The sequence below is a fragment of the Ixodes scapularis genome, unplaced genomic scaffold (assembly GCF_016920785.2).
Source record: "Ixodes scapularis isolate PalLabHiFi unplaced genomic scaffold, ASM1692078v2 PGA_scaffold4__175_contigs__length_147842914, whole genome shotgun sequence".
NCBI lineage: Eukaryota > Metazoa > Arthropoda > Arachnida > Ixodida > Ixodidae > Ixodes > Ixodes scapularis.
Window position 1 is genome coordinate 18,980,092 of NW_024609879.1, and position 22,345 is coordinate 19,002,436.

At 46.0% G+C, this 22,345-nt stretch overlaps 1 protein-coding gene across 1 annotated transcript in view; it reads left to right on the forward strand.

Moving 5' to 3' along the window:
- Positions 1–22,345, forward strand: part of LOC8052667 (BTB/POZ domain-containing protein 9) — a 47,789-nt gene that overhangs the window by 11,572 nt on the left and 13,872 nt on the right. Inside the window, exons 5-9 of the mRNA XM_029982859.4 lie at positions 965–1,087; positions 14,489–14,630; positions 15,419–15,669; positions 18,769–18,882; positions 20,223–20,512. Of these exons, the coding sequence (XP_029838719.2) occupies positions 965–1,087; positions 14,489–14,630; positions 15,419–15,669; positions 18,769–18,882; positions 20,223–20,512 (920 nt within the window). The remainder of the gene's footprint in view (positions 1–964; positions 1,088–14,488; positions 14,631–15,418; positions 15,670–18,768; positions 18,883–20,222; positions 20,513–22,345) is intronic.

The following is a 22,345-nucleotide window of genomic DNA, read 5'->3' on the forward strand; positions in this document are numbered from 1 at the left end:
GAAAATTTTTTTGCTAGATTTAGTGGCGAAATTTTTCCGCGCTAGATTTAGCGGGGAAATTTACCCATGATGCATCGTGCTGTTACGCCGACGGCGACGGCGACGCCGCTCAAGCCGATAACGGACGCCTAAGAGCTGCGTTCTAAAACTTAAATCCCCCTTGTGTATAGCCCTGTTAGGCACTCTCTGCAGGATGCAGCGGTGTGTGCAGTCATTCACCTGTGCTCCTTGCACATGCACAAACAGTTTGATTGTATTTCGATACTTTTTAACGTGAACATTTCCTCACAAACAAATTACCAGACAATTTAGAAATCTTGGGAACTTCCTCGTAGCGATAAGATGTACGGATAGGCCTGTTGGTGCATTGTTACAAAGTACGAGAGTGCAGAAAGACACAGAACAAGATATCACCACACTCATTTCTGTGGCAGATTCGTTTTTTGCTTATGTTTATTGCATTTCATGCTGCACTGCCGTTGAGGTACAATAAGGGAACTCAATCCTGTTGGAGGCACGGCTCAGTATGGTCCACCAAATGTACGCAGTCTGGAAGTCCAGGACATCCTCTTTTAGAGGGGCAGTGCAATGATTTTATTCAGTCGGAAGACATTGCAGCCTTTACTTTTTATGCTGTTTACCTCGGCACAAGCGGGGGAAAATGCACCATCTTCCCTGAAACACTGCGATTCCTACGCATAATTGTGAAGGGAAAGACATTATTTGCCAATTCGCTGCTGTGCGTGGCATCTATGGAAACCGCACGGGCTCTCGCGGATCAAACATGAGTCCCGTCCAATGCTGACGCAGCATTCGTGTCTGATCCCACGCAGACCTCCGGTGGAGGGCATGGAAAATCTAGCCTCCTTACCTAGGAGGTGTCGCTTCGAGACGAGTCTTTCTCGGCTCAGTCCCGCGATTGGTCGGGACGTGTAGGTATCATCGCCTGTCCGATCGGACGCAGGTGGTGTTGCGGGAGATGATCGGCCGGGACTCGTTCTTTGCGCCCGAGGTGGACATCTTCCGCGCCGTCTGTTCCTGGGCCGCCCACAACCCAAGCTCGGACCCTAAGCCCATCCTGGAAATGGTGAGTGCGTCGCAACGAGGCACCAGGTCTGCCCACACCACGTTAGTCTCCATCTGCAACGGCACCGCCGGTCTGAATACGGTCCGAGGTGCGTAGATCAAGGAGTGTTTTAAACTGCTTGGTTGGGGTCAAACACTGCTTGGGTTGCGTGCGCAGTGCAAGCCGTGAGGAGGTGATGAAAGTGTTGATCGTTTTTTAACGTTTCCAAGATTTGCTCGACCTCTCATCGCTGCACAGCATTTTCCCATCCCCCCATGACTAATGCATGCACACGTGTGTCCAATCTGCATGGGAGGCATGTACTATTAAATTGAAGATGCTCTCCATGCATTCAGTTGCTTTCCCTCTGAAATCTAGGCTTTCTGTACAGTCTTTTATTACCAACCGTGTAGGACTGGCGGAAACTTTTGTTCTGCACTTGGGGTACACATGAAGGGGAATGTGCATTCCTTTACCACTTTATGTACTCTCAGTGTCATAAAACAGTGGAGTGTGAGCTTTGCGAACAAAGCTTGACAAGGCATGAGGTAAGGTACGGAAGCTGCTTTGTGATGCTGCCAGTACAGACCTGTCAAATATAGCGAGTTCACCTTCCTGTTGATTAGAATTGTACAACCATTTTATTGTAGGAGCTAAAGGAACACTGCACTTCCAAGGAGATTTTGTTAGATAGCCTCAACAGGACTCATATTTCACAAAATGCATTTTTTCTGCGAAAAAAAAGGAATGCAGCATTAATGTTTACATGCAATTTAAACGACCATTCTCCAGCCAGCTTTTTCCTTGCATCTTTTCTCGTGCACGGAAGACAAAGGTGCGGGGTGAGGACGTGGTGGGCGGCATGCCTCTGCTTCACATCCACTTCGGCCAATGTGAGACTCACGAAATGGCTGCTATTTTGATGTTACCATGACGTTGGCCTCCAAATAGAAGTAACTTCCGAGTTGATCCGTTGAACACCCGGTTATATGGCGGTAAGTATCAAGAAAAACTTGCATGTTAGAATGCTCATTCCTGTCGAGGACCAACATCAATATGAGAAGCGTGCAATAAGACGACGGCACCACGTATGGCTCCTAGTAGAACCATTTTGTGTGCGTATCCGTGTGTCGGCCAACAGACGGCGAGCATTGCATAAGTCAGTTTCTAATCAATGTCAACTTACCTGAAAATGTTTGGGGGCCACAGTCGGCACTAACTTCTTTTACGCTAGAGATGGGAAATTGAGAACACGAATCTCCTCCACGCATCGGCAAAAACAGCCGCAATAGTCTAATTTCTGGTAGGCTTACTCGATACGTCAGCGAGCGAAGAGCAAATAAAATTATGAGTGAAAAATGCTCATGTTGATATTATCAATCACTGGCCCGGTCAATGTCATCCAGTAGTAATTTTTGGATCATTCGTAGCACAAAAAATATTCCGAGAATATCTAAGCACTTCTTATGAGTTGTGAATGCGAAAGCACGAATGTCATTCTTCTGCTCCCTTAGTTCTTCTGCAGTGTGCTGGCAAGGATGGCCACATTTCTGTGCTGCCGAGATTGCAGCCGTCGACGATATAGATGCCTTGGGCGCCGCCATGTTCATCGGCGCCGAGAGGGGCAGAAGCAGCCGCAGCCCCCACCCCTCCGGCAACGCCTGACACGAGAGCGGCGGCCGAGCACGCGCTCTATAGCTATCTAGGAGCCGTTTCAGGGGGATCGGTGACCGAGTGGCCTAGCGCACACCAGCTCGGAGCACGTGGAGCGAAAGCTCGCGCTGCAGAACCCAGGGATCCTGGGTTCGAGCCCCACCCCTGTCCGTTTCAATCTGGATGAGCATCGTACCGGCGTGCGGTCGTGTATCACTACTGCGTGGTGCACGTTAAAGACCCCAGGCTAGCGGCTGTACCGCACTGGCTAAATTGCTCATCTACAGCTGGGAGACTCGTCGCCCCTGTGAGGCAGACCAAGTTCTAGGCTGTATAAACATACCACACAACCCAATTTTAGGAGCCGTTTCGCTCAGCCAATGGGAGAATGGGCATTCCTTGCGCGTTTTTTTGTGGTTACAGACGCCGTCGGCTCCGCTCCATGGGATAAGTAATGCTTTCGCATTAAAAGGAAATACGCGGGGGGGTGTTGAGGGTGTCGAACCGAAATTTTTATCGGTTCGGTTCGGGTTCGGGTTCACGGCTTTCGGTTCGGTTCCGGTTCAGTTCCGGGGAGCAAAAATAATGGTTCAAACCGGTTCGAACCGGTTCAAACTGGTTTGGACCACTGAATTGAGAATATATTTTCCGTGTTGTTCTGGCAATATACACTCTTTACGTCGTGAAGCGATTAACTAATAGTTTCTTCGCTCGTCTGTGCAATTTACTTTTGTTTTTAAGGACCAAAAATATTAATTTCAGTTATTTAATTTCCACGCAAGAGTAGAAGAAAATCTACATTAACATACATGACGTCGTGTTTATACATCCCTTTGTTTACGAGTAAAATATATTTTACCTGAATCGAAATGTTTAAGTACAAGAGTAAAAGGTTGAGCTTGTTGGTACATACCTGCAAATAGATTAGCTTCTAATTTAGAACTATACTATATTTTCTTGTCATTTCTTTGTGTTTAAAAAAAAATCCTAAAATTCAAGCTAATCTATTTACACGGTATAAAATGTGGTCGCGAAGTGTGGTAGGTCGTCTAATATACCCGTGATTGGTACAACTGAAATCGTGTCCTTGAACTAAGGAATTATTTACATCACATAAAATTATGAAATGAGCACCTCGGTAGCCATATATTCGCGACTCCAGCAAAACGGACGCCACCAAGCGGGAAAACCGGGGACCAGCCGGTCCAGGTCGCTCTGCGCCCCTCCGCGTCTCTGCAGTGGTGGCTTTCGCGGAGACGTGTAGTCGGCGCGGTGGCGAACAATGTAATTTGACGAAGGTCTGATTATTTCTTAAGTTTGCCTGAGTGGTCATTAGTGTGGTGAAGCCTCAATAGATTGTTTACTTCTATTACGTGTTTGAAAGCCCGTTTACTTCACAGCGCACGGTCGCGTGCTTTCGATTTGGGTGGGGAGGAATCACGGAAAAATGTTTTGATTTCTTGTCTGTCTTGAATCGCATTCAAAGTGACGACTACTTGGTAACTGATAAGTGGTTTCTTTATAAGGATGTAGAATAGTGGACTGAGGACGACAGACGAGGCATTTCACTGGAGGTAACATCAATGTTGCAGTCAAGTGAATGGGAAGGTTCGATAGCTGCTTTTCTTGAGTTTGGTTGTGTTCGGTAAGCTTCAAGTTGAAGCCACCCACGCCGGTCGGTGCGTTGGCTATTTATCTTGGCTGCTTTTTGCCGAAAAAGCCTCTGGACCACACTGAAGGAGTTGGGCTGATTTCGCAATCACTTGATTCTGGAAAGCCTGCTCGCTGCAAATGACGAATGAGGGAAATTATCTGTTTTCAAAAGGTGGGGGACGAGTCTCGCAACGTTAGATGTTGTCACGACATTTTGACCTATCGCGCCTCCAATATTTACATTACGAGGACGTCGAAGCCAGCAGCAATATACGTCTACATTGGTCAAATTGACCGGCCACAAAAAATACTAATTTTCTCCATTCAGGATTCGAAGCAAAGTTCAATGCAGAGAGGTTCTGCGCGAATGTTCGATGAAGACACTCTTCAGTTTGTCTCCGTGCTGCCGGCTATAGAACCATTTGGCTAAGTTTAAGTAGTACCTCTCTCTCTGTCAAATATACTTTTATTCGGCTGTTCACCTAATATCTAGTCAACTAAGCTCATATTTTAACCCGAAGAATATACTAATATCGCCTTAGTGGTACATAGTACGTAATATAATACACAACCCGCTCGTCGAAATGACTTCTCGATTCCTACTAAAACCTGAATTGAAATACGAGTATCAGCTGCTTAGTGGGGCGTCAGCGGGTTAACATGGTCCTTGGCTCAAGAAGCGCTTGCTTAATTTTTGTAATTTTCCTGCAGCCTGTGTTGTTGACCGAGCAGACGACTCGAGCCGTTTCTTAAACGCGGATACGCACAAAAGCTCGATTTCGCGGACAGATAAGTCGCATGGTCGAGGCATCCGAGTTAGCTGAAAAGTTACTCTCTGTGGAACAATTTTGTAGTCATCGCCGCTTTCCTTAGATGATCAAAACTGATTAGTATATTACCGCCTCTCCGGAGCCTTTAGTTTCGGTTTTGAACGAAATCTCCGAAACGAGAGTTTGACATGAAAAGAACAAAAAGCACCGGCAAAACAAAACTATGCTTTGCAAGTTTATGTGCACCGGCTACACTTAACCGTCTGAGTTCAAATACCTATAAAATTGGGCATTAAACAAAAGAAAATCTGTGAAATTCAACGCGCCACCTGTTCAGGCGGCCCGGCCGAGCCGACGCGACCTGGACTCAGCCGCCATGTTTGTTTGGTGGTGGCGCCCCCTATAGGTCGCTGGAGTCGCGAATATCATAAAATAAGGTTTACGAAATACACTTCACAATATATATGTACAGTCGAACCTCGATATAACGAACTTCAATGTAACGAAATCCTCGATTTAACGAAGTATTTTATTTTTCATAATTTCTTGCCCATAGACCCCATGTATTTTTAGTCCCTATATAACGAAGTCTATTTTGCTGCTATTTCAATATAACGAAGCGCCATTGCCATAGAATGCAATAAATAAATCAACTCTAAAAAACAACTTCGCAAAAAAATTGTGGTTAAAAAAAAAAAATTATGCGCAAACGCGAGCGCTTGATAGGTTACTTCACGGGGACAGGCCTTCCAACGTTCCTAGGCTGCCCGAGGATGCGGCGCCGGTAGCGCCGGCGAGGCATGCGGCAAAGCGGATTCCGCGAGGCTGGCCAGAAAATGCCGGGCAAAAAGTTAACACGGCATAACAGCATCACCACTGACATTCACTGATCATCATAGTCCACTGTAGCGCGGGAGCCAACTTCAGCGGGAGAGCGACGTGATGGCGCGACCGCGGATGGATGGATGGATGGATGAATACGGCTGAGCCCTTTGGATCGGGCGGTAGCTTACGCCACCTAGCCATTTTGTTTTACCATTTAAGCTTAGAATATTTAAATGTGAAATCTATATTCACTCCGCAGTGCAAAGAAAGTGAGGCTATGAAACCCCCTTGCCATCAGTGATTAAGAAAATACCTAGTTTTCTCTCGATTTCTGCCACCATTCACTTAATCTTTGCTTGGTAATCTCTACAGTCTTGAAATCCACTCTCCCTTCGCTGTCTCTAAAACCCAATGACTTTATTAAATCTATGTTGTCTTCGGTAGGCATAGGGTGAAGCCCTTTACAGTAGAGTATCAAGTGCTCAGCCGTCTCGTCCTCCTCTCCACAAGCAGTGCACACTGTATCAATTTCCTGGTACTTCACTCTGTATGTTCTGGTTCGCAAAACACCCGTTCTTGCCTCAAACAGCAATGAGCTTCCCCTAGAATTGTCATAAATGCTTTCTTTGGCAATAACTCTTTTGTTTAATCTATAGCGTTCCAGAGCAGTCTTTGTCTGCATTCCCTCTAGCCACCGATCTCTTTCTGTGGCCTTAACTTTCTTCTTAACTGAGACTTGCTCTTCCGTATCTTCGCTATAGCCCAAAAACCTTCCTCTTAATTTCCTAGTGCGCTGTCTCCACTTTGTGTCTACACTCCTCATGTATAAATAGCTGAAAACCTTTCGTGCCCATTGCTCCCCATCCATTAGCCTCAACCTATCCTCAAATTCTACCTTGCTCACCGCTTCCCTGCTCTCAAATGATGCCCATCCCATGTCTCCTTGTACTCCCTGGTTTGGCGTTTTGCAATGCGCCCCCAAAGCCAGTCTACCTACTCCGCGCTGTTTTATTTCTAGTTTCGCATGCACTTCGGATTTCATGCATAGCACTGCGTTTCCAAAAGTCAAGCCAGGCACCATGACCCCTTTCCAAATCTCTCTCACCACCTCATACCTGTTGTAATTCCAAAGTGCTCTATTTTTCATTACAGCTGCATTTCTGTTGCCCTTACCTATTATATACTTTTCATGGTCTCTGAGATATTCTGCACCATCACATATCCATACTCCTAGATGGCACTGCCCGCGCGACCGCACGGGCAGTGCCATCTAGGAGAAGACCAAGAAGACCGATTATCGTCTTGCGAGCGTGATGTAAAGCAAAGGCGCAAGCACACTGTGGGCGCAAGGGGGCAAGTAAACTGTGCGGTCAAGAGTGCTGTGTAGGTTGGAAACATTGGCACCGCCTAAACTAAACAGCTCTATTTTTCAACTGGGCGGTTCACTCACGTGCTTGCTGCCATAAGGAAACGTAAAGTTCTTTCTTTGGATGAGAAAGCAAACGTTTTGGACGCCATCCTGAAGAAACTGCCGAGATCACGAGCACTCGGGAAGTGCTCGACGCAATGGACGTACTGAGGAGGTACTAGTACACGGCGTCGCATGGGCAGCAAGATGCCGTGCAAGCGCTCTGGGCGCTCGAACGCCGTATGACCGGTGTGACGCCGCCGACGCCGCTGCTACTGTCGGACAAGGCGCAAGCAAAACTCGTGGACTACTTTGCCCCTAAATAAATGTCATTTTCGGTGAGTTTTCATACCCGTAAAATGTTTCGGAATTTTTTCTTTTTTGCATGCTAAAGCCAAATTTCGATTTAGCGAAATTTCAATGTAACGAAGTAAATTGCGAATTTTACCGACTTCGTTACATCGAGGTTCAACTGTATATGATGACAACCCTACTGAGCTAAAAGCAATGAAATTTTCAAAATGTAACAAAAGTTTTAGGATAATTCCTTTCAGTCTACTTTTTATAGAAACACCGAGCGGCAATCCAAATGCCTGTTGTTCTAACCAAACATTGTTTACGCTCAGCACCGCATGCATGCGACTAATCATGCAGCAAGAAGTAATCGCAATTGTTCACCCTAATCTATACGCACCTTCGAACTCAGATCAAATCTGGCCCAAGACAGCGCTTGTCCAAGTGAACATTTTCTTATGCAGAATAAGTGGCATAGCCTGCCTGTTGAGGGTTGTTCTCGACAACATGCCGGACAATTTAAGTTGCAAATGAGCATCACCCTTGGTAATTGATGATTTTTACACGATAGCGTTAAGGAGCTCATGTCGCAGGAAATCCGATGCCGGTGGCATGACTAGAAAATCCATATTGGTCGATAGGTTCATGACGTCAGAGCTACATATCCTCGTGCAAGATTTTCAAACAGCCCACAATGCTTACGTGAACCGTGACATCACGCGTGGAATGAGTGATTAAAACATGACATGTAATGTGAATTAAAGGTCGCCAAATGTTTCAAATGATTCTACTTTTGAAAGTAATTCCTTTGCCTTAAAGAAAAAAAAATAAGAATTTTAGGCGGGATTCGAGCCCAAGACCCTTTAGTTGCGAGTCAGACGCCACGCGAGGCACGCTTGCGCGGCAAATGAGAATGCGATGCAGACGAGACTCGTTGACGCTATCGCGTTCCACTTTTAAAGACGAAGCTTAAGCGTCCTTTAAGATTCTTTTTTGATAAGTAAAACGAAGTAGTATATCACATTCTATTCGACATGGCAGCTACTTAATTGGACACTTTCTGACGGTTTGCGTGCGTAATCGTCATAGTTCCGACGCGCGCCCCTGTTTACTTTGTTTTTGTCCAGCACACAGACCCATAAAAGTAATCTTCACATAAAAGAGGCAATAACAGAATTCTATATGTTTGAGAAGTTAGATGTGTGAGGAACACATAGTTATTTAAATTAGCTTCAAAAGCAGAAATGTATGTAAGGCCGCCCCATATCACTTACAACGTGCCTGTCGAGGATGAAAACGCCGGAAAAGATTGGCGGAACACCTTTCAAATAATTTGGGGGGCATTGCTACGCGAGCTGTGGAGTCTGCGTAGAAGTGTTTTTCTGCTTGGCTGATTGGCAGTTGTGAAACATCGGATTGCAGGGTTCGCTAAAAAAGACTCTGTGCTCACATAATGGATTGGAAGTCAAATACACGAAATGCTTAAAAAGAGAGAGATAATTAATGTTATTTTTTTCGAAATAATTTTTTGCAGAACGCCTCACCGCAGAAAGAGCTGCGTAAAGATGTGCGCAATGAAATTCATGATTTTGCATAAATATCGCGAAGGACAGACAAAGATTCTTAAAATCTTAGTATAAATCACATTTCATCAGCTTGCATGAGCTCGAAACTTCGCGAAATACTGCCTCGGGAGGCTAATGTTATATTTGGTTTTGGGCCCTCACTTTACACACTATGCTAGAGTAGTCATGTGCTCTAACATTTCTCTAGGCTGCCGTATATCATCGCAAAACTGCTATAAATACTGCACAACTTTACAATTAGGATATTTATTGCTAGTGTTGCGAGCATCACATTTCAACAGAAAGCTGAACTATTGAGCATGGTATGCACGTGATGTCATCACACTGTAGGCTGGTGGTCATTCTGATTTCTTCTTGCTGAAAAAATCGAATTCGACAGTGCAAAAGGCACGCTGCAGGAGGTTCAAGCTCAGTGAAAGCAAAGTATTTGAAAGGCACGTATTAGTACTCGTAGTGCACCTTCGTGAGGAACGGCGCGAGCGCCCGGCACGACAAAAACATGCTTTTTGTCAAGAGCGTTTTTGCAAACAAAGTAGTTTCCGGGGTCACGCTTTTTGGTCTGTGCCAAAGATGGCAGAAAAGAGGAACCTTTACAACACAGTATGCTTTTAAAACTCCCCCCTCCCCCCTCCACACATACACACAGACGCACTTCTTTATACAGCGGTGCTGTTAAGGGCTAGATTCCCAGTGTCATGTCCGTCAACAAACGAATGATCACTAAACTCCGCCATCTATAAATGACGACGGCAACCAGACAACCCACTTGCCAGTTGTCTGGTTGCCGCCGCCGTTTGTAGAGGGTGGCAACCCCTCCAGCCTTTCCATTCTGGCTTACCGACTTGCGGCCGGCCATTACTTCATTCCCACCATAGTACAGCTTTATTGGTCGTCACCAGAGTGGAAAGACTGAAAGTATTCCTGAGGAATTACCTCCTTCGTTTGTGTCTGTTAATTTGACAATTTTATTTGACACTTGTTAACCGCAACCCTTCATTGCTTTTATTTTGCACCCTGTGAAGTTCCAAGGGGTCATATGAAACGATATCGGGTTGGAATGTTCATGACCTTTCCCAGGCGTACTGGTCCTCTGGCCAAAGTGTACTCACACAGGCCGCCACTGATTCAGAAGCTTCTTCGTCGTGGTGAAATTGCGAAGATTAAACGAGATGATTTCTTCTTGCCGTCCCAAAGATTGATGACGTAATTGTGGGATTGAAACCACCCGCCTGGTCGACAGTCGAGCGCGGCTCATGGATTGGACACGAGAACTGCGTCAGCACTGGACATCGGCTCGTAACAGTCAATGCCGAGGTGGACACTCGGGCAGTGGCTCGTGTTCAACCACTGCGGTGATGAGAATAGCCCAACTCTAACAATGCCTGGAGCTCAGCACGCGTTTTCGTCCTTTAAAACCCCAGCGCGGGGGTATGATTAACGCTGGCAGCATAAGATAGGCACCAGGCCACGTGGCCGCTTCTGGCTCCGAGTTGAGGGGATGAACGATGCTTATATTTCTCTAACTGTTTGGCGACTGCCATGGCCTAGAAAAATAAGCAAAGCCAAGTTCAATCAGTTATTAGCGTTAGGGAGTGATCCTGAGTAGTATTTAGTAATGTATAGAAATATTCTTATAGCTCATTTAAGCAACATACAGAGGGTGTCGAAACTTTGGCAATATCTTGAGAACAACGCTCGTGTGAGATTTACCGCGACTGCCAACCTTCGGCTGTTCCTCTGAGGTCGCTAAAATATCTTTTTTCTTAGGTATTCCTTCCGTACACACGTGTAGTTCTATGTAACGTCATATTAATAAGTCGCATTTAGTCATTTCAGAACTTCTATTCTCAAGGACATTTCTCGGATGCAGTTCAGCAACAACAAAAAAATGTTTCGGTGCCTCAATAATGTAAAATTGGTCTTGCAACATTTTTTTCTACTTTCAATAAATAGTGTTAAGAAATAACCCCTAACGTTGATAGCCTGCGGAAACATCCATTAGTTTTCCCTTAATAACAGATGCAGGAAAATAAAGGACAAAGACAGCTGTCGATATCTCCTCAACTCGCAATTTGAACAAGCGGCCACGTGATCTGACGCTAATTATATACCACCAGTGTTTGTCACAGTCATGCCCTCGGCGGCTAGGGTTTGGAAAGCAAAAGCTTGGGCAGAGCTTCAGATATTGTTACAGTTAGGCTATTAATTATCATATTTAATTGACACGAGCCAAAACAAATGTTTGGCGATGCTGATTGTCATGAACCCGAGCACTCGACTAGGGGTTATGAAAATCGCCTACGTCACGGTGTCACGTGACCCTCGGTGCGAATTCGTGATGTCATGTTACGTCATGCTGTGAACAAGGTTAATGCATCTAATGACTTCCTCAAATTCAATCGAGTTGATGCAGTGAGTCACGTGACGTTATGAGGCCACGTGACATTACTTGACAACATGTACTGACACCATGACGTCACGTGACAATGTGACACTTGGTTAATCCTAGTGCCAATACAAAGGTGCCACGAAAACCCACAATTTATCATACATTGGAATTCTCTATATGACGATTTGATCAATAGATAGAAATACAGCCGCCAATTTTTTATTCCCATATGTTCATTTTGTGATACTAACAAAAAAGAAAAAAAAAAAAGAAATATTACCTTGAACCGTTTTGAACCGGTTACCGTTATATTTTTTTTCAGTTCGGTTCCGGTTCAGTTCCAAGATGGCGGCGAAGATTTCGGTTCGGTTCAGTTCCGGTTCGGCTAAAAATAACGGTTCCGTTCCGGTTTTCGGTTCGATTCGGTTCCGGTTCGACACCCTGGGGGTGTTACTGCCGTCGTCACTTTCACTGCGGGGAGCACGATTGAATCTGAGCTACTTCTGTGGGTCAAATCACACGAGAACACATACTGAGCAATGTTGGACACGGGTAGGTTTGCAAATGTCAAGGTTTGAAATTTTTACTCTGGAGGGAGAACGAGGAACACGGTCGCAGGAAGTCGCAGATGCGGCGGGTGCCTCTGAAAGTGGAGGAAGCGGGTGGTGCAACCTCGTGCAGCGTAATGCCCACACCGACATGCTGCCAAGGTAGAGTGACATGCCCCTTTAGAGGGCCCCTGAGTACAAAAAAAATTTCGTTTTAAACAGTCTGGTGGGGACATGCATGTAAAAAAATTAATTTTACGCAAAAACAAAAATCCTTTTAGAGCAATATTGACAGCGAGAGATTTATTTGAAATTCTGCGCACAAAGTCCATGATGTCACGGAGTGGTCATTCACTCTTTCAATCTCAGCGTGAAGGTGAAGCCAATCCACCTCTCCTCCACGCACCCGAAAATTTGAAAGAAAAACAAGTGGAAAGGAGGTGACTAGCGACTAAATTGTGTCTCTCGCCGTCATTAATGCTCTAAAAAATTATTTTTTCACGTAATGTTTATTTTTTGACACACATACCCAACCAAACTGTTTAAAAATATATTTTTGTTTCTTTTCAGTGTTTTTTTTTTAAGAAAAGACACTACCTTAAAATTTAAATATTTTTTTTTATTAAAAGTTTTATTTTATACGGGTATTTTTACCAGCTTCCAAATATCTCGGTGGATGCTCCAGAAAGTTTTGCTCGTCTAACTAAAGTAGTTTTCCCGGAATAAATTATTTCCGACATGCCGGCACCATCTAAAGTGCAGCTTTTCAAACTTCCAAATACGTTTGTCTCAGTTTCAATTTTTGGCATAAAATCTCGGTTCAGGAAAACAATAATTTCATAATGAATTGATGTCTGGAGCTAGTTTCAGAAGTTTCTGTACTGAAATTTTTCAAGAAACGCTGTTGTGAGCTTACTTTCTGCATTGGCATGGTCTTTTGTTATGAAAGGCTGCAGTATCTCCAACCTAATGCACACAACAAGAAAATACTTAACATTTTTATTTTCTATTAAAAAGGTATAATTTCTGTAATTTCTTTTCATAACCACATGACACAGGTGTTGCACTTATTTTTATCCAGAAGAACTGGCAGTTATCATTAACTTTTCTAAATTATATTTTTTCTCAGGTGGTGCAGTATTTATTTTATGTACATACCTCTTTTAAGGATAAACTTACAGACTTAAAACCTTGCATGTCATCCTCTTTCTCATATATGAATGTTCACCACAAATTTCATACAAATAAGACTAACGGTTAAGGACTTCTTCCTGAGTAGTATCCTCCCTTAGGCAGTCCAAACCAAGACCGAACATGCCTGTGCACGCCGGAATATGCCAAAACATATGTGTTCCAGTCCATGAATACGGACCAAAATTTTGACCTTTGGTTTGGACAGGCACTTGAAATACACAAACACATTTGGATCTGGGTGGAGGAGGCAAGGGCACGCAGCTCAATGCTGCGGCTGGGGGAAAAGGGTTGCCACAGTGAACGAGAGGAGGTCTGCGCCGTGTTGCGGTGCGTGTGAGAAGCGTGCGACTACCATTTTGCAAGAAGGGTGCATAAAGGGAAGCATCCTTCATGTTCTTGATTGGCTGTGCCTTCAATACATTGCAATAGAGATGTCAAAGTCAGCTGCAAGAATATTTTCGTGTTGTGGCACCTGTAGGTGCATTTTAATGCGAAAGCATTAACTGGTCCCATGGAGCGAACCGACGTCATCAGCTTTGAAACCACTGCAATTGTTGGCCACACGGCACTTAAATTCCCCTTTCCCAAGTGAAGCCGATTTCTGATGGATTATGCTCCCGTTGGCTGCCACGCGTCATCAAGGAACGAGGCTCCCATTGGCTCTCGTGCGGCGTAATTCCAGAGAAGGCAACTAGATAAGCCCTCTCTGTGGCGGCACGGCTGCCAGGAAGAGGAGGGAGCGGTGGCGGCAGAGGCAACAGAGCCCGTCCGGGCAGACTCCAGAGGGGTCGCATGGCCGAGCTCAGCGCGGCGCGGCCACTTCACAAAAGCGCGCGCTCGGCTGTTCGCCGGCGAAATGTGGTTGTCCACGCCACTACGCCGCAGACAAACTCAGGGAGCGGAAGAATGACGTTCATGCTTTCGCGTTCACAACTCATAAGAACTGCTGAGGTGTCCTCAGACCTTTGTGCTGAACCTGACCGCTCCTTATGTGCCGCATGCTCCCCACAGGGTGTGTCAGTTCTATGTGTCAGTCATTCTCTCCCTTCTTGTTGGCACAGAGAAGGGTCGTATTTGACAGCGCTGTGGTGCTTTCGTGCAGGTGCGCCTTCCCCTGCTGACGGTGCCCGAGCTGTTGAATGTGGTACGCCCCACGGACCTGGTAGGGCCAGACTGCATTCTGGATGCCATCCAGCTCTGCACCGAGACCAGGGATGCCGACCGCCCCTACCGAGGAAGCCTCTGTGGGTGCCTCCTCTCTTTTTTTTTGGGGGGGGGGGGGGGGGGGGGGCATCTCTCGGGGAGGGGACGTCATAAAGGACTGCGGGCCTGTCTCTTTAGGTTGCCAGATGGGCTCGCTCGTGTTGTCGCAACATGCTTGCAGGTGCAATCGTTTACATGTCTACCTGTCTGGCTAGACTCGAGTAGGCGGAATTTCAAACACAAGTAGTGTGGCTCAGTCAGCAAATTTCTCCTATGTTTTTTTTAGTTTGTGTTCTTGCCACGCACGTCATTGGTTGACTGAGTGACGTCGACTTGATTGCACAACTGTCCCATCTTGTTTGGCAGCTGAGAATATGACAGGAATGTTGAAATGCTAGGCTACTTTTTTTGGTATGGGAGAGACAGAATAATTGCAGGGCTCAGTACAGGCTTTTCATTGGCTAGAGGGGAAACAAAAACCAGTCAGTTGAATTAGAATGAGGTACATCCTGCTGCTTCAAAATGACTCTATCTGCTCGCATCATTTTAGACAGAAATGTTTCACTAATTCACTCATTCCTTAAAGCAGCCAGAGAGTGGAATACAAAACTAATTGTAATTAGGGTTTTTGTGTTTTGGGTATATACACCACAGCTGGTTTTATAAAAGTTATGAAAAACAGAAAAACCCTGCATTGCGGTTTTCGGTTTTTTCTACTCCTCACCTTCGTTTGCCACCTGCTCTTTCTCACCTTCGTTTGCCTGTTCCCTTGGCGATAATGGTGCAGGCGATCAGGGTGAAATGTTTGTACCACCTGTCGTCGTTTCAGTGCCTGCGGAGAATGTGGCGAGCGTGTCCCACGGGGCCCAAGTGCTTGCGGGGGAGATGCGCAGCGCCCTGCTGGACGGGGACAGCCAGGGCTACGACATGGAGCGAGGCTTCACCCGGCACCCCATCGAGGACGGGGGGTCTGGCCGACGGACGGGCATCCTGGTCAAGCTGGGCAGCCCCTGCATCCTCAACCACCTGGCCCTGCTGCTCTGGGACAGGGACAACCGGGCATACAGCTACTACATAGAGGTGGGCGCTCTTCACCGGGCCACTCTCTCTGGCCGTCGGATGTCTCCTCCCGTCGTCGCTTTTGACATGTCGTGATACTGCCGGGCACCTAAGGCGCCGGTTACCGTTTTTTTCATGATTGTTTAGTGGTTACGGACTGACTGACCTACGCATTTCCTGCTTATGCGGCTCCTGAGTTTGGTTGGTCCCATCAAGCTGCTGCTTTAACAGTTTCTCGAAGCCTTTCACTATTGTTGCACCGTGCTTCAGCGAAGCCCAGCTGAGCTCGTGAAGGTTTTTCCGAGCTTCCACTTCTCCATTTATAAACTTATCTTTAGGGTCATGCGAATTTTTTGAAGTGTAGTTTTGAATAATACGCTATTCAATATTCACTTCTAGATGAACTGTGAAATTCACATTTTTCTAAGTGTTGGTTGCGGCATGTTAGCCCCATAGAGTTATTATAACGTACGCTAGAGGTTCAGCTGGCACTACTGTGCTGCTGTAAATTGAAGGAGACAGCAACCAGTCTGAAATTGACGTCCGGTAATGCATTTCTACGGGAAAAAGCGAGTGCATTTTCTGTCTGCGCTTGATTATAAGAGCAAATATCACGAATATTTCGTACGTACTAGGCTCATTGGAACATTTCTCAGTCACGCAGATAAGATAATTGGTCAGTTACGGCATTTTATTAAAATTCGTGGCGTGAAAAACGGTGCTAAAACTGCTTCGAACATGTATTTATGTGCACTCTCAGACACTGCTAGCGCGAACACGGCGTCGGCGCTTTCTAGCATATACGTGCCAAGTGGGATATACGTGCCAAACGAACGAAGGACTTCTGGAAAACTAAGAAAGACGGCTAGAACTATGCAGCAACACTGGATAAGTAACTCCTTGTGTGTGCAGACGATCAAAATAAATTGAAAGCCACGTAATATAGTCCGATTTCCAATAAATAAGTACTGCTTTATTTCTTCTGCTCATGAATATGTGCGAAGATGCTTGTTCTGGGTTCGAATCATCACCCGCACGCTCCAAACCTTTGCAAATAGAGAGAAGCTAGAGAACAGGTGCCCGGTAAAGGTGCCCGACATAGGAAATAATACAAATACACAGCTTTTGCAGCCCACATACTTTATTTTTTTTACGTTCAAATGTTTTTTTAACCGACCGTAAAGATGCGCACGACGGAGTAATTTTTATATAACGACAGGACGGGCATATTGGCTATTTATAAGTGCCACTGGAACGCTACGTAACCTTGAACACACTCTACATTCCTTTCGATCTTTATTTTTCTGAGAATCGTCGCTCGTTTTTACATACCTGCCATGGTACAGAGGTTTGGGCCTGAAATACAGTGAAGTTTAACATCGTTCAGTGGTAAAGAAAAATGCTGTAACTAAAGCAATAACACTTTCACAATATTAATAAAGGTACATACTATACGGTACAACCGAAATAGCAGAAGTTATTAATCTCATTTTCCGACGAAGAGACAAAATGCTTGCGCGTTTTCCCAGAGGAATGCACAGGAGCACTGGAAAAGTAGACTGGTTGCTGTCTGCTTCAATTTGCCTGCCTGAAGTCGCATAGACACTAGCACCAGTTGAACCTCTAGCGTACATTATAACTCTATGGTTAGCCCCTTTGAGCATGCTTCTTGCAGAGCAGCGGTGCACTGCGGGGATGCCACACCCGCGGAAGTGAGCTCCGCGGGAGTTGTTCCCCTGGAGTGCACCGGTGCTGGGTAATTAGTGCGCTAAATGGGGCTAACCTGCCGCGATTGACACTTCGGAAAGTGCAAATATCACAGACGCTTTCCTGAGAGAGAAGCACATTTTCAGAGCGGGGCAGTGCAAGCATGGTGTATATTTAAATAGATACAGACACTTTGTGAATGTTAATACCTGCATTGCAGTGAAATTTCCAAAATTAAACTGTGGCTGTAATGCAAGAGTATGTTGGGCAGAGATGCCCTGACAACCTGCATTCATCATTTGAGAATCTTTCTATTTATTTAGAGATTTAAGAAAGGATATTTGCATACTGTAAGGTTTGTGAATCCTTTGGATTAGGTATAGCTGGGCATCTTTATAGTTTTGATTTTATGTCAATTCTGTCATTGCTTTTCCATCACAGTGTTGGCATTAGACTTTTTGAGGCCACAGTCATATGTACTAGTTAGGTTAAAATTAACTTAGCTTAGAAATGGTTGAGTGGAAGCTTGGGAACAAACCTCACGAGTTCAGCCGAGTTTTCGAAGCATGGTGCAACAGTAGTGAAAGGCTTGGGGAAACTTTTTGATATTCGATTTGAAAATATTCGGCGCAAGGCTGAACGACATAGATTTGCCATTCTGCAACAGCAGTAGAACAAACCAAACAGAAATCGGTTAAAAAAAATTTATACATGCGGTCAACAGGTGAGAGCACAAGACATCACTGTTTTCGTTGCATGCTCATAGATGACGCTACGAGTAAAAAAATTAATTTGCTAGTTGTCTTATGAGTGACAGGGAGAAAACCAAATTTGAAATCACTTTAACGAGTATACTCGAGTGTGGCACTCAAGTAGTTAGTTTGTTCAGCAATCTGGAAATGCCATCAGCATCCGCATATATTTCAAACACATCCTGGCTTTCGACCTAGTGAATTTTTCAAAAAGCGTAGAATACCGCACAACCGCCCATTCCGCACTAAGCGCCCACCCCCAAAATTTGAAACATCTGCAGAAATATGCACAGTACATATATACATAAAATTGTTGACCTCACATGCACCCATCCCCTATTTTTTCGCGATGATCTTCAAATTTTGAGTGGGCATTTGCTCGGTGTTTTACGGTAGGTGCGAAGAATTACAAGAACAAAAAGTATAAAACCTAATATTGATTTCTAAACGATGCCATATTTAACTTTCGCATAAAGTTTCTTTCGCGAAAGGAAGGTATGCCTCTGTCGTTGCGCTTGTTGTTTCTATGCTGTAAGCCGCGGAGGCCGGACAGAACAACGACAGGGGCACGAGCGTGATCTTGCCGGTGCACCCCACAGTTTCGATTGTATGGGCGTCCCTCTGTTGGCACGAGGCTCGATAGCTTGGTCGTGTGCCGCAGGTGTCTGTGGACCAGAAGGACTGGGTGCGGGTGGTGGACCACTCCAAGTACCTGTGCCGCTCCTGGCAGAAGCTGTACTTCAAGGCACGGGTGGTCCAGTACATCCACATCGTGGTGAGTGTCCGGGGGAGGGAACCCTCGCCGTCGGCGTGTCCTCGGCTGGCTCCCGATCGGTTGGCTACGGTGCCCGGGGTCCGATTTTGTGTCGGGCCGAGAGCAAGTGTGTTCTCGGCTGATCGTTCTTGCGGATGTGGCATCACAGCTTGACCTTCATCAACCCGTCGGCCATTTCCGACCGATTCGTGGGTTCACCGTCGGGCAATATCTCGTCGGGAACGTCTCGCCCACGTACAAATGTCGAACATGCCAGTCGACGATGCGGTGCGGAGAGCAAGTCGTCGATTTCTTGCGCAGGAGCTGCCGTGACATCATAACTTCGCCGACCTCTGATTGGCCTTGATTGAAAGGATAGTGGGTGTACCTCTATGCTAGACGCCTCGAGGTCTGCCCACTATTTCTTTCAATCGGCCAATAACAGCTCAGCACTGTTGCATCGTCGCAACCCCTCTGCAAGCAGCAGACAAACGTGCGCTCTGCATAGAGGCACCGTCGAGGCCAGTTCGGACGCTCGCATCCGACCGCGACCGATTTTGCTACGACTTTTCTACACAATAAAGACAGCTCAAACGATGAAGACGAAGTGAAGAAACGTATGCATGTTTAGCTTCGTCATGTCTCGTATGTTTCTTCACTTCGTCTTCGTCGTTTGAGCAATTTTCATTGTGCTTAATATTCACCAACTGTCCCAATTTGCTGCCTTAGTACGACCGTCCCGAACTAAATTGAAAGTTTTGCAACATTAGCAAGCTCAAATCTGCGCGTCATCTACGAGAAATGGTTGTTTATAACATTGTCGGGATTATATCGAGCCCACGGCGAAAGAATGACGCGTAAAAAAATTGGGAAATATGCGCGCATTGGGAGTGTTCTGGGGCTGCCCGATGGATGGTGCCGGCACATTCTTTCATCCCAAGTAGTACGAGAGGTCGTAGCACAGTTCATCGGAATGAAACGCGAACGTGCGAATCATTCCGAGAAAAAGGACAAGAATAAGAGCCACGGAAGAGCGAAAAAAGAAAGCAGATGATCGATCGGGCGCATTCGTTTAGCTGCGACGGCCTGAAGTTGTTTAAGTGCTTGTCTACTTTATACCTTCCTATACGATGTGCAATGCCGGTGTTTTTTTTTGCCAAGAACGAAGTAAAGATAGAAAAGCGAGTAGAGAACTTGTAAGCCTTCTTTTTGTAGTTCTTTGTGTATATTAAAGCGTAGCCATTGATCGGGCCCGTCGGTACCGCCCGCCGGGACCACCGTCGTCCTCCGTTTTCGTGCCCCAGGGTTAGAGTGCCCGGGGCCTTTCCCTCCGGATCATCACATTAACACCACGGGTGCAGGGCACGCACAACACGGTGAACCGGGTGTTCCACGCGGTGTCCCTGGAGTGCCGGCACGTGGGGGAAGGGGCCATGCCGGAGCTGGAGGAGGGCCTGGTGGTACCTCGGGAGAATGTGGCCACGGTCTCCCGCTGCGCCTACGTGGTGGAGGGGGTGAGCCGTTCCCGCAACGCCCTCATCAACGGGGAGACCGGCAAGTACGACTGGGACTCTGGCTACACCTGCCACCAGCTGGGCAACGGGGCCATCGTGGTGCAGCTGGCGCAGCCCTACTGCGTCGACTCTATGCGGTGAGCTATGCGCTTCCCGTGCCGCGCTTCAGTATTTCTGCCCACCTAGATCAATATACTACCACCTAGAAGACGAGGCCCGTGCTCGACGTCCTTGTTGGTGGATCCCAACCGGCCCCAGTAGCTGGACAGAAGGGTGGTGGAAAATGGTTAGCTTACCTTACTTCTTCTGCGGAAAACTGATCGATGCACAGTGTGTTGTGTGTTTGTGTAGAAATATTTTGATCTGTTTGGACGTGCTTTGTCTCTCTTACCCATTTGGCCTTTAAGGTAGTCCTTTAGGAAAGTTGACACAAACAAAGGACGCGTTCTGCGTCGGTCTGCTTGGTGTAAAGTGTCAAGGTAGGTTCAAATTTAGGCGATTGAGTGCAAAACACGGGTCTAAAACTTTAAGCAACGGGTTGTAAGGCGTCCAAAATTTCACTCGCTGTTGCGCAATAACTTTATGGTGTGAGAAACGCTTTTGCACTAAAGTGAAAGGCTAATGGACAGCTGTTTCGTGTATACAGCCCTGGAGGTGAAAACAATCTCTGTCTATTACTCATACTAATTTTTATGTTCTGAATTGCTTCTTGGTGACTGTGCCAGCTAAAGTTGCAAATACAGTCAAACCTCAATGTAACAAACTTCTATGTAATGAAACCCCCAATATAATGAAGTGCATAACTTTTTCTAACTGCAAGTGTATGCACGCCATGTATTTTTTACCTCTATCTAACATAGTCCCGTTTGCCGAATTTTCGATGTAACAAAGTTTCATGGACAATTCGGCACAAACTTTTGGGTCCCAAAGGAGATTGTGGGAAGCACACACACTGAAACGGGCCCCCGATAAAGCGCTAAGGGTGAAACAGGCCGAATCTGGCGAGTGTGGTGTACAGAACGGCCACTAGAGGACACTAGAGCTGCCGCCGTTTCGTCCGTCGGCTTTGTTTGCATTGTGTAGTTTGTTTTGAGGCCTAACTTAAAGCATGCGTTTCTCGGTAATGGAGCCTTGAAGGTGATGGAGCCGCCCCTGACATCGTTGACCTCGACGACTTTCTATACGCCGACTCTGCTGTCATTGTGAAGGAGGAGGTAACCGACAATTTGTGGAAACTTTCTTTAACGTTTGCCCCGAATTTCTACGTGGCGAAATTTCATTGTAACGAAGAAAATTCAGAATATTGCTGGCTCCGTTGCATTAAGGTTTGACTGTACTAGCTCCTACTCTATTGCACATTTTCATTGACTAACATGCTTACCAACAATAATATAGCACCGGCAGGGGCTCCAGATACGAATGTTATGGTCAAAACGACCGGAACACTTCAGCTGTTGCGGTCAGTTCCTGCACATTAAGCTGGATCAAAGATTTGTATTGAAGTGTGACCGACTTCATTACGGCTCCTTGCATTCCACTCTTATAGGGGAATAAAAAAAGTAAGTAAGGTCCACATTGTGCAGACCTTACTTACCTTTTTACCTTACTCTTATAGGGGGAAAAAAATGTAAGTAAGGTCGACATTGCGCGGACCTTACTCCCCATAAAGACCCTTTCATCATAAGCTGTGACAAGCAGCCATAATGCTGTTTGTCACACTTAAAAAAAGATGTCTGAACCAGCCCTTAGGACTGATTGTGTAATTGGGATGCAGTAACCTTGGCACACCCATATAAGTCCGGCCATCTAGAGACCCTTTCATTGTAAGCTGTGACAAGCAGTCATAATGCAGTTTGTCACACTCAAAAGCAGATGCCTGAACCAGCCCTTAGTATTGATTCTGTAATTCAAATACAATAACCTTGGCACCCATATCAGTCTAGGCATCCGAAGATCTGGGGTCCGTTTTT